Below are 12,604 nucleotides of genomic sequence, written 5' to 3' on the forward strand. Positions count from 1 at the left end.
CTCCAGTTACGTAAAATTAAGAAAAACTGGGCTCATGATGACCAGCTGTTACTGGTACCTCCTGAGGGCCGCCAAAGCCAAGGTGGCCTAAGAAAATGCTGAGTATGAACTCTGAAAAATTACCCAATATTTCCTTAGTCCACCAGTAAGATCACAAAGAATGAGAAAGAATACCTATGAGCTATCTGATTTCAGGAGTTCATAAATTAGTCTTTCAAAGACAGATCGTTTAAAAAAAAAAGAGCAGGAAGAGGTGGGGAAAAACCCTCACTCCCTGCCCAGCACTCAACATGATCAGACTGAGGAGGTGGCTGAGGACTGGGGTGGCGGCCAGCACCAGGAGGGCAGTAGCACGGCCACACGCACGGAAACCCGCATGGTGTCCATGTGCCCCCAGACGCAGTGTCTCTGCTCGCTCTGCCTTTGCCACCCCCAAGAGACACAGGTAGACATCCGCCACTTCATGCCCGCCTTTCCAAGAGGCCTTTAGACCATGTATGGGATGAGCCACAACTCTGTCACACTTGCTGCTGGTGACATTTACTGCCAAGAAGCCCTAGTTCTTGGCAATGCTTAAGCCCTCATAGGGCAGCATATGCCCTGGTGGTTCTGCTCAATGTCAAGTTTCTGTTCTGAGGACTGTCTTCCGGAGAGAATCTAGTAAGGAAACTTAGAGGAATCACAGAGATGGCGCTGACGACGTTGGTCTGGCCTCTCTGAAGGGTCCCAAGCTCAGGGCTGCCCGCACTAGGCAAGCTTTGCTGAGGGGCTCTCATGCATCAGCCGTGTGTCTTCGTGCACGCGGGTGCCCTAAAGGCAGCTAACACAGATGAGCTATTTGACGGGGAAGAATTTTCTGTAGCCCAGGTTCCAGAAGGCCAGATTATCTCCGCAGAGGTCTGTGTCTCTCCCAGTCTTCTCACGTAAACTCCTGCGGCACTGTGCGACAGACGGTGCCCGCTCTGTCAGGGCCCGGGGGGCTTACCCCAGAGCTCCTTCTGTAACTGGTCAACTGCAGATTTTGACGAACCGCTGCCACTGATCTAGACTGACCAACGGCATAGCCCGTGCCTATAATCCCTTGCGAACGATTTAGCTCTAGTGAAAAAGTAGGGCACGGGGGCAGAGGCGGAGGCAGAGGCGAGATCCACCGAGCCTTGAATGTGCAGACAAAACCTTCAGACGGAATTGATTTTTGAAGACGCTTCGATCTCAGGCACTCTGGATCAAGTTTCGTGTCTTTCCCTCTCCCGGAAAACCTACAATGACCGCAGACCGCTTTTTATGGGAAATCTCTGAAGTGAATATAGAACTCAACCACCAAAGAGGTTTTTTTTTGTTTTTTGGGTTTTTTTTGTTAAACCTCAGTGGCCTTTGCAGGGAAGCATGGCAGGAGAACCAAGTGAAAATCAACAGCCTGGGCCAGCCAGCCTTTGCCTGCTCTGGACCCTCCAGGCCGACCACAGCACCGGGTGAGGTCCCACTTTTGCCCTGAGAATCCCACACAAAAGATAGGAGATCGTCCCGAAACTCATGTCTGACAGAGTTAAGAGACACCCAGAGTCACCACGTGGGACAAGCAGCCTCCGCAAATCTCCAGCCCGCGCCGCAGCCGGTCCCTGACACTGGAGGCAGCCCTGCGGAGGGAAGAAACCGTGATGCCCCTGATCTGAGGTTTTTTAAAAATCCTGCCTCTCAGCACTCTCTGGTTTAATCTGGCCACTGCAGTTCTGGAAATTCCCATTCAGGAAAAGGTCAAGGAACAGGGCCAGAGAAGCAAGGAGAAAAATGGGAGGAAGGAAGTGGTTTATGTGGGGAAGCGCGCCCCGCACAGGGTCTCGAGAAGCTGGTGAGATTGCGTCCTCTAGGCAGCTGTTCGTGTGTGTGTGTGTGTGTGTGTGTGTGAGATCATAGGGGGTACCATCCCCCTGGCCTGGAACCTAGAAGTCTCCTCTAGTTGCTTTAAAGGGTGAAGCAGTTGAAACAGCTGCCGCTCACTAAAGCTGGCCAACTCAAGCACCTGATAAAAATACCGCACAAAGTCAGAGTCTAGTTTACAGCACTCTGCTCTTCAAGATACAGCTTCTAGCCTTTACTGAGATCAGTACCTCATTTAACCTTGTCAGCAAAGTGAGCAGGAATACCCTTCTAATGGGCCCTAGATCCTGGCAAGCACTCTTGCTAGGAGCTCAAAACACTGACTTCTAAGATTGAAGTGTCTATATTACATACAACTCAAAATTTCACTGTGAACTAACTCAGCATTAGGAGAATTTTAGGAAATAAAGATGGCTGAGTAAACTTCCCCACATTTGATGTTGACTCTCACTTAGACCCTTCTGAAGTACAGCTAGGAAACCACTGCTCTTACAGGCTGTGCTCTAAAATCTGACAGCGATTTACGGTAAACCCCTTGGGGAAGGCCAGATACTGACTGCATCAACTATAATTAAAAGTCACTATACTAGAACTCTGTATTAAAGGAAGGAAAATGTGAGTTTCCAAAAACTTTTAAATGGTTTATAGGCCATACCCATACTATTAAAAAGCAAATGATTAATTACTCACGGGTTCTGAAGAAGCTAGGAGACTATGTCTTACAATATTTCAATTAATTCAGTACATTTGGTCACATCTTATTTATTTACTGATCTTTATTTTAAGTGGGCCTCATGCCCAGCATGGAGCCCAAGGCGGGGCTTGAACTCACTACCCTGGATCAAGACCTGAGCTGAGATCAAGGGTTGGATGCTTAACTGACTGAGCCACCAGGCGTCCCTGTGGCCACATTTTAAATCACCCTGAAGCATTTCAGCTCTCTTTAAGCCAGAGGAATCTATTTCAATTTAAACTATGTTTTTCTGTACTGACATCTGCTTGTACAAAAAAAGGTTATAGAGGGATCTTCTTCTTCTTTTTTTTTTTTTTGACATTAATCTATTACTGACCTGCAATCTTTATTGGCAATAGCCATGTAACTCTTCCCAGATATTTAAAAATATACAGAGAGCCTTAAGTGGACTCAGTGTGGAGGTGCAGACTGGTTATCAGTGGAACACCGTAAATACTGGTGTTGAAACACGCTGGTGCTCTGTGCCATGTGCTGGCCGTGAACACCTGAAGTCTGCATCTAGCACATGTGAGAAAGAATTACTCAGAGTGAGTCACTGAGTCGGCTTAGCTTCCCGACAGAAGGGAATTCATGTTCACACGATTAACTGACTGCGGGTGGACCTCAAACAAGGAACTGTCGCCCGTTCTAGTCATGTGTCCCATCAGCACACCGGGCGGGGGGGGGGGAGGGTGTCACACCCTGAAGCTGAAAATTTTAAAGCAAGAGGAAAAAAACCAAAGTACAACTGCTGGTAGCTGATCAGTCCTGTCCCTGAGTCTACTGAGCTCGCCACGGGGAACCGAGAGCACTGTTTTCACTAAAGCAGGGCTTGTACATAGAACAACATTTTCCAAAGGCTGGCGATGTCGGAAAAGAAATGGACTCCACTTGATTACTATTTTCCAAACAAGAGACCATCTAGCCTACATTCACAAGTATTTGACGGGAAATTAAAATTGTTCTCCGTCCCCCTCAATCATATAAAAGTGACAGATCTCTGAAAGTTTCAAAGGCGCAGGTGTTAAGAAGCTACATGGATATTTTAACTGCTGTCTTTTTGGTAATAATCTCCTATTTGGAAAAACATTTCACCTTCTTCCTTAACATGATGGTACTACTGACAAGTTTTTGTTACTGCCTCTAGGCGATGGAGAAAGAGCCACCACCTCTGGGATTTGACCAGTTTAAAGAAAGACAAAATGGGCGTCTTCCCCACAAAAATATTCATACAGTATCTGTGTGCAGTACAGAGGAATATAGACTCCCGGAAACTTACTGATGGACCCAAGGTTAAGAGCCACTGAATTAAGCCAAATCTGTTTAGCCTACCCTCAGTGTCAGCCTAACACTCTGCGGAAGTCTACCAGCGGGAAAAGGAGGGAAGGAAGGAAAGGCTGCAGCTAAACGGAGTCGGGGCTGTACAAAGCAAGGCCGCGAAGCAAGCCAGACAGCACTCCCAGTGTGTCCTTACCTGCCAACGGCTGGCTGAGCTCCGCCTGCACTTTACCCTTCGCTGATCCTTCCAGAGGTAAACCTCTGTCCCCTTTGTAGAGTTTCGGTTTAAATGGAGAATCTTTCTCTTTACCTTTTGATCCTTTAGGCCGGCCTGCTTGCTTCTTCTTGGATTTGCCATCCCCCTTCACACCCAGTAGTGGATGGACTTCTGTAAAAGGACAGAGAGGCACGGGAAGGGATCCACACGCCGCCCATCCCAGCACCCCAGCACCCCAGCACAGGGCTGCACGCCATGACTCCCTGGGAGCAAAGAATGGCGCCCTCCTGTCCCAGACTCCTTGAAACTCGGAGAGAAGTGCACACTTACTAATCACAAAACCACGAAAGAGCGGCTGTTGAATAAGAAATGGTCACTTGGCCAAAGGGCACACGTGGCCTCCATGGCCTGTCCCAGCAGCTTTAACCAAAAAGGCAGCTGAGAGACACAGGGATAAGGGGTCACACTGAGCCAGACCAGGAACACGCACCCTCACTGGCAGGCAAGAACAGAAAGGGAGGCAGGCCTCGGATCCAGGCCAACCAGAGCGACAGTCCTGACTCTTCCACTTCCCGAGACCTTGGGCAAGCCACCTGACCTCTCCAGCCTAAATTTTCTCCTTTGTAAAGCAGAGACAGTGAAACAGCCTGCAGAGTAGATGTAACACTCAGCAGAGACGCATACACACAGCAGCGCCTGAAACCGGCAGGTGCGCCAGCAGCCATCGGGGAAACAAGGAGCTGGGCAATGAACAGACCGCGGCCAGCGAAGAGACAGAGGAGGATGGTCAGTGGCAAACACACACACACACACACCCCAACCTACCCCAAGAGGTGAGAATAAAAGCTTCTGGAGACAGAAGGTAAAGGCAGGGGGGAAGAATGAAGAGATTATCCAGGTCTGACCAGTACTTTACCACCCAATAAAACCACTCTACAGAAAAGAAAAGATGGTGTAATGAACAAACTCTGAGCCAGAGGTCAGAAGATGTCATGCTGTCATTTAACCAAGTACCAGAAGGCACAATGTCTCCATTTTAAAGGAGAAGTGAAAGCAGACGAAATCATTACAAAGTTGTAAGGAGTTACTGAAAAAAAAAAAAAAAAAAAAAGACTCCAGGGAAATTTCCTTCGAGGTTATAATCACTCCAATGAGAAATTACGACTGTGCTGGAGAGTAAGAAGTGATGTCTACTGGGGAACACAGGGAGAAGATGCAGCCCTTACCATCATTAGGTACTCCTTGAAGTTCTATATTGGTTGTTTTGGGTTTCTTCTTCGGTGGCTGGGACCCGTCTGCTGAAGACTGCCTCTTCTTCTCTGAACTAGCCCCTTCATCCATCAGGGAGGTTTGGACCGCATCCGGTGGGGGGCCGTAAGGATTTTCTTCTGGATCTTCTACCTCAGGGGCAATGGGTAAATATAATAGAGCCTTTGAATCTTCCAGCTCTTCATCACTATTGGGAACAGGATCAGGCAAGGGATTGGAAAAAAGAGGAAACAGTTGCTTAAACCATGAACCCTTCCTCTAGGGCAGAATCACCTATATTAACCATAAGCAACAGGTATGGATCTAGAATTTTAAGAGAGCCAAGATGAGTAAAAGAAAATCAGACAATATGAATAATATGAATAACAAAATCAGTAGCAAAAATAAAAAAATAAATGGTATAAATGAATTATCTCAGTTCTTCAGATTTTCTTTCAGGGGAAAAGGGAAGGGATTTCTTGTACACCAAAAGAGTTCTCACTTGGAACTAACGAACGGCGGACAGATGGGCGAGGCGAGCCATACACCAGGGCCCGAGGGGGAGAGGGAGGAGCGCCCCACGGCCTTGCCTGCAGAGGCGGCTCACCTGCTACAGAAGGCGGCAATCGGGTCCACACTGGTGACATCGACCTCCTCGTCCTCGGCAGCGTCAGCCCCTGCAGGAGATAAACGGCACAGGTGTGAGAAGGAAAAAAGCAGCTTCTTACTTGCAGCTTAATGATTTCTGTAAACTAAAATTCAAGAAAACAAAGGAGGAAAGCCAACAGTTGGTTTTACTCCATCATTCAACAAGTGGGTGTCGAACTGCCACCCTATGCTGGGCACTGGGGATACGGCGATGACCGAGAAAGCCGCACACAGTCCGTCAGCAGAAACCTAACCAGGGGGGCGCCTGGGTGGCTCAATGGGTTAAAGCCTCTGCCTTTGGCTCAGGTCATGATCCCAGGGTCCTAGGATCGAGCCCCACATCAGGCTCTCTGCTCAGCGGGAGCCTGTTTCCCCCCTCTCACTCTGCCTGCCTCTCTGCCTACTTGTGATCTCTGTCAAATTAAAAAAAAAAAAAAAAAAAAAAAAAAAGAAAGAAAGAAACCTAACCAGGGAGACAGATAAACAGATAATTTCAATTTGATACAGTAAGTGTGATGTGCTAGGGAGGTGAGAAGGAGGAACATTTATGTGAGTTTGGAAAGGTTTCACACGACATAATCCAGCAGCGTCAACACAAACACAATCCAGAACATGCCGCCTCCCTGGTGACCTTCCTAAAACATGGCGGAGCTGGGGGGGGGGTGCACATGTATTACACAAGTAAGAAGTAAGGACCAGCACTTCCAAGCTGGAAGAACCAACCCCAATCCCAATTCCCGGATTCCTGGCACCATCAAGTGGTCCAGCAGGCCATGACCCATGGCATTAACTACTTTCTGAGTAATTAACTTACAACCAGGAATACTAAGCATTTAAACACAAGAACCCCTATTAGATATAAAGCCCTGTGTTAGACAACCATGGGGATTAAAAAGTCAAACCTCACCCAGGGGTGCCTGGGTGGCTCAGTGGGTTAAAGCCTCGGCCTTCAGCTAAGGTCATGATCTCAGGGTCCTGGGATTGAGCCTGGCATTGGACTCTTTGCTCAGCGGGGAGCCTGCTTCCTCCTCTCTCTCTGCCTGTGTCTCTGTCTACTTGTGATCTCTGTCTGTCAAATAAATATGAAGTCAAATCTCTATTCTAAAGGAGCTTCCTACCTAGTTCAGAAATTAAGATAAAAATAATAATGAATAAAAAAAAAATTAAAAAAAAAAAATAATGAGGGACGCCTGGCTGGGTCAGTCAGTAGAGTTGGCGACTCCTGCTCTTGGGGTTGTGAGTTCAAGCCCTGCATTAGGCACAGAGTTTACTTAAAAAGCAAACAAACATTGATCACTATCCAAATCCTAATCAAATATAACATCTAAATGCTTACCTTGGTCTAGGCCCTACCTGGTGCCTTACATGAATTCTCTTATTCCTCCCAACCCTAGAAGGCAGGTTCTATTATTACCACTATTTTACAGATGAGGAAACTCGGGTTTAGAGAGTAATAAGCAATTTTCCCCAAGCAGTCAAACTCCAGAACTCGTGCTATTTACCTTCCTCTTCCTGCCATGGGGGTGACAGTATCTAACACAGACTGAGCACCTGGCTTGTGCAGGTGATCATGTGATCACGCGATCACGCGATCATCCGTAATTCACTAGGAAACACAATCAAATGGCAAGAGAGCTGCTGAACCCTGGCAAAAAGGCTCACTGAAGCCCTCCGCCGGTGCGAGCCCCAAGGAGACTCTCAGAGCACTGTCAAAACTGTGGAAGCGTAAAGAAAGAGAGACTGCAGTCGAGAAATTTTACCTGTCTGCTCAGGCTCACTCTTATCTTCATCTTCAATATCAAACTCAGATTCCCTTTCCTCATATTCCACATTTTCATCCAACTCCTTGAAGTCTGGGGCAAAGGCACTCCAGTTTTCCTATGCCACAAACAGAACACACTACTTAACCGTGTGAGAACGCAGGGATCCGCAAGCTCGACACTACTGACAGGAACGAAAGATCGGAGCACATGCGAGACTCAGGACTCAGAACTCAGGAGAACAAATCTGGCAGGTAAGAAAAATGAGGTATCTATAGGTTTTACTGTCTTAAGGTATTTAGATCTTAAACTTTCAAGTTCTTAAACTATAGTTCTTTCATGAGAACTGCCATCTTTAATCTTTTTAAGATGTAATTATCAGGTAAAACGCTACATTTTCTTAGGAGTACAAGGATTACAAACATAATAAAAATTGTTCAAAATAAAACCAAGATATAGAACAGAAACTAACAAAGTTGAAAATAAGAAAAGCAAAAGAAAACTCACTCTCAGGTAACAGAGAAATATAACAGAAAGTATACCAGACTTTCTCCCTGAAGACAGAGGTAGTAAATCAGCTTTGGACCAAAACCTTCCTATCAAAATAAAGCAAAACTGAACCGATTTAATTAGGTTACAAGAATCACATGCAAAAGAAATTAAATAGGTCATTTTTAGCTTACAACCTATAAGGGTCTGTGATATAAAGAAAGGATATCTAGCTTCAAAGCAACTGAAGCAGAAAACATACTTACTACTTGGTTTTGTGCCCAGATAGATACCACTCCACTTGAAATGGATGCGATGATGGGTCGAACAGGGTGCCACTAAATTTAAGGAAAAAAAGGAAAATCGGCTCTAAGAACGGATCCGAGATTGTCTGTTACACATCAGTAACAAGAGCAAGCTCCCGTCCTACTCACAGCCACATCCAAGAGGAGCTCTCCTCTTGTCCCGTGGAGGATCTTCACCAGGTTGCCAATGCTTTTCTCCCAGATGTACAAGGCATGCTGCCGGGCCGAGCCAGCCACTATGTACTCCCCATCCCCAGAGAAGCAACATTTCTTCCATGGGGTCCTGAAGGACAAAGAAAGCACCCAAGGAGAACTAGAAGCTGAGCTCAGGTCATGAACTGCCCCATATTCTTCTAGGCGGCCATACACACCTGTTCACCAAGTCCTGCAACTTCTGCATGGGCTCAGGCTCTCCATCTCTTCCACAAGTTAAGATTTCTCTGCCATCATAAACTCGGATTATCCGATCTGCTGTGTTAATTAAAAAGCAACTAGAGAAAGGATAAAAACATCAACACAGGAAGTCAGAAATCCATTTCTGTTAACGTTTTCTGTTCCTACGTGTTAGAACAGTACCACAGAAAAACTACTCCAGCGAGAGGGGCTCCGTGATTAGGCTGGAACACTCACGTATTTACTTGCCGCCTTCCAGAGCGAAAGAGAATTTGAAGTGAAGTTATGTTGTATGCTTTCTGTGTATCCCTGAACCCTATGTGCACAAACTGATCTTCAGAAATTTTTTAAAAATCTTGAGTATTTGATTAAAATCCAAGACCTCTAAACCGAAACCAGCTTGCTAGATTCACAAGGTCGTAGTTACACATACAATAAATGCTTCATTTCTCTGGCCTATCTTATACATAACACAATCTTCCTAATGAGCTGATAAACTATGTCATTTTAAAATGTTAACTTCTGAGGGGCATGGGTGGCTCAGTGGGTTAAAGCCTCTGTCTTCGGCTTGGGTCATGGTCCCGGGGTCCTGGGATCAAGCCCCGCATCGGGCTCTCTGCTCAGTGGGGAGCCTGCTTCCCCCCTCTCTCGGCCTGCCTGTCTGCCTGCCTGTGATCTCTGTCGAATAAATAAATAAAATCTTTAAAAAAAAAAATAAATAAAATGTTCAACTTTTTACTATAATGACATTGAAAATCTCTCTAAAAAAATAAATGATTTCACTATTTTCCTATGGAAGTCACTAAGCTTTCCTGAATTCAAAAGAATTTTGAACATCAATGTCCGAAGTAGAGGCTGCCCCTATACGAGACAGGACTGTCACCTCTCTTCCTGACGCTGACAACCTAACTCTTCTCATTTCTTTTGACATATCTACTTCTAGCTGGGTAACCAAACTTACCAGAAAAACATCTGAAACTAAAAGGGTAACTAGTTTTATGTAAATAGACTGTATGTTCAATTACTGTGAGAATTCTGCAACAACACTTCGGGTTATAAAAACAGCTGATCTTTACCCAGAGCATACCATGGGGCAGGCATTATAGCTCTAAGCATAGACACCCAGATATCTTTCCTACAAAGGGACGGCCTGCTCGTCTCCAGAAAAAGAGGATGTGACTGCCAACTCAGTGCAATAAATTTTATGAACGTAAAAAACCAGATACTGACAGTTTCTAGTTATTTTTAAAGTAAACTTTCTTAAAGATTTAGGTATCGTATACACAAAAACTGTGAATCTCAATGTATTTTTGCATTCTACTCACTTTTAAAACTGTCCCTAAAAAGACAAGGTCTCACCTCCCCTTCCGGGCAAACTCTATGGACTTAATCGCTGTGGTATTGCTTGTTCCAGTTGTTACTCTGAAGGAAGCAACAAGATCCTGAGAATCTGTTTTTAGGACCAAAATCTAAAGTTCAAAGGAAAAAAAAATGTTAAGCATTCGGATAACTTACAGTTATTAGACCTGGCTTCCGTTTCTGAGACTGGGTAAAAATATAAACACCTCGTGTATTCAACCTGATGAACTGATACTGCCTTTTAACTCTTCAAACCATGTCTTAATATGTTCTTAAAATACAACGGTTAGGGTTAAAGACAAATACCATGTGAGTCCACTTACATAAGGTACCTAGGGAGCCAAATTCACAGATCTAGAAAGTAGAGTGATGGCTGCCAGGGGCTGGGGAAGGAACAAGGAAAGGTTTCTGCTTAGTAAGTACAGGGTTTCAGTTTTGTAAGATGAAAAAAATTTTTGGAGATACGTGGTGGTGATGGGTACACAATAATGTGAATGTAGTTAATACCACTAAACTACACATTTAAGAATGGTTCAGATGGTAAATTTTATGTTGTATTTTACGTTATGTGTATTTTACCACCATTTCAAAAAATGGCCACTTTCTAAGGCAGCCATGAAATTATAATAGCCTATATACCCCAATCACCAAAAACAAGAAACAACAACAAAAAACCCAAAACAAGCCTATACAAACTCTAAGCTTAAAAGGGACCTTAAAGAGGTGCCTGCATGGCTCAGTCATCTGAGCATCAGACTCTTGGTTTCGGCTCAGTCTGGGTCTCAGGGTCAGGAGATTAGGTCTCACACTCAGCAGGGAATCTGCTTCTCTCCCTTTCCAACTCCCTCTGCCCCTCCCCTCCACTCATGCACATGGGTGTGCAGCAAGCTCGAATCTTTAAAAACAAACAAACAAACAAAAACCCAAAATAAAACGGCGACCTTAAAAGCCCAGCTAACTTCTTACTCCACGAAACTATAGGTTAAGCTGGCCTGAATTATACAGTATTTACAGAACTATTAAGAACTTTTCATCAAATGTGTTCCATTTTATAATATGGCTTTTAAATTTTATAAATGAGTCCCGGCCCTTCGTTATTAGCAAAAAGGCCCTTCTACCCTTTCTAGCCCAAGAAGTCTCTGATCACTCTCAATCAACACAACAGAAATTATCTCGAAGGCGTGAGATAAAAGCAGGCCACAGTTGCCAAAAGGAGGAGATATGCTTAGTCCAGGGATAAAAAATATTTCAAAGGAAGCAGAACAAGTCAACATGAAGTAAACCAGTGCACAGGACGAATGATGCTTATTTCACTAGCTTCCAGGCTTACCTTGCCTTTTGCATTTCCCGTATAGATATATTCCCCTCGCCTATCAAAAGATGCAACCACGTTCAAATCGGAGTCATCGTCTACCGGCAGAACAACATGCTTGGAATCTGAAAGGGTCAACATGACAGGAGCAGATTTCATGGGACACACGAGAACCTTGTTCCTGTTTAAAAATATGAACAGTACATTGGCTGTTGCTTTGGTATCAGAAGGCTGATTCTCCTGCCCTCTTCCCTGAGCCCTGTCACTACCTCCATCAACTCTCCCAGCTCAAGCAAATTTAAAAGAGTGAAAAAGCCTAAATGTCTAATAACAGGGAAATGGCTGAACATAGCTGTTGGGATCCTAGTTTGACAAAATAAAATGCAGTCATTAAAAATAAATATGAAGTAGCAGCAAACTAGGAGAAGAAATATGTATGCAATAAAAAGGCAAAATGCTAATGAAAACTGTGTAATATACATAATTTATGTACATCTCGTCTGCACAGAACGTGCTTTGTGAGCTATATACAGCACTAGATCACAAGCATTATACTTAGAGAGAACCTGACTAATAAAGAACCAAGAGAAATGAAGACAGTTACGTCTGGGTAATGGAATGGTGGGTAACTCTTTTTCTTAAATGATGTAGTTTTAAATGTAGTTTCATTTTTTTAAAAAGTAGGTTTAATATTCAAACTATTTCCCTCTCAAGAAATTCGAATAACCAGGGGAGGATGGAGGATAAGGGGCTGGGGTGTGTGTGTGTGTGTCTGGGGGTGTGTGTGTGTGTGTGTGTTGAAAGCTCCAGGTCAAGGACCAGTTAATTATTCTTCTTCCTACCTCTGCCCACTTCCAAAGCCTGAACACTGCCTGGCTTTTTAATTATATGATACAGTAACAGTCTCCTTAAAAACTATGCAGTGGAGCCAACTTAGACAGAAACATCGCTTTATGCAGATGATGTGAAGAGATGTGTGCTCTT

At 44.7% G+C, this 12,604-nt stretch overlaps 1 protein-coding gene across 2 annotated transcripts in view; it reads right to left on the minus strand.

The window, feature by feature from the left end:
• RBBP5 (RB binding protein 5, histone lysine methyltransferase complex subunit) overlaps positions 1 to 12,604 on the minus strand; it is a 38,281-nt gene that overhangs the window by 3,546 nt on the left and 22,131 nt on the right. The window contains exons 5-13 of one of the 2 annotated variants that reach the window (XM_044267729.1): positions 11,639 to 11,801; positions 10,309 to 10,418; positions 8,928 to 9,047; positions 8,686 to 8,839; positions 8,518 to 8,589; positions 7,763 to 7,880; positions 5,962 to 6,031; positions 5,333 to 5,562; positions 4,200 to 4,277 (exon numbers count right to left, since the gene is read on the minus strand). In XM_044267729.1, coding sequence (XP_044123664.1) covers positions 4,200 to 4,277; positions 5,333 to 5,562; positions 5,962 to 6,031; positions 7,763 to 7,880; positions 8,518 to 8,589; positions 8,686 to 8,839; positions 8,928 to 9,047; positions 10,309 to 10,418; positions 11,639 to 11,801 — 1,115 coding nt within the window. Of the gene's footprint in view, positions 1 to 4,085; positions 4,278 to 5,332; positions 5,563 to 5,961; positions 6,032 to 7,762; positions 7,881 to 8,517; positions 8,590 to 8,685; positions 8,840 to 8,927; positions 9,048 to 10,308; positions 10,419 to 11,638; positions 11,802 to 12,604 lie in introns of both variants that reach the window. The other variant, XM_044267728.1, reaches the window with a different exon arrangement.

The sequence above is a fragment of the Neovison vison genome, chromosome 10 (assembly GCF_020171115.1).
Source record: "Neovison vison isolate M4711 chromosome 10, ASM_NN_V1, whole genome shotgun sequence".
Taxonomy (NCBI): Eukaryota; Metazoa; Chordata; class Mammalia; order Carnivora; family Mustelidae; genus Neogale; species Neogale vison.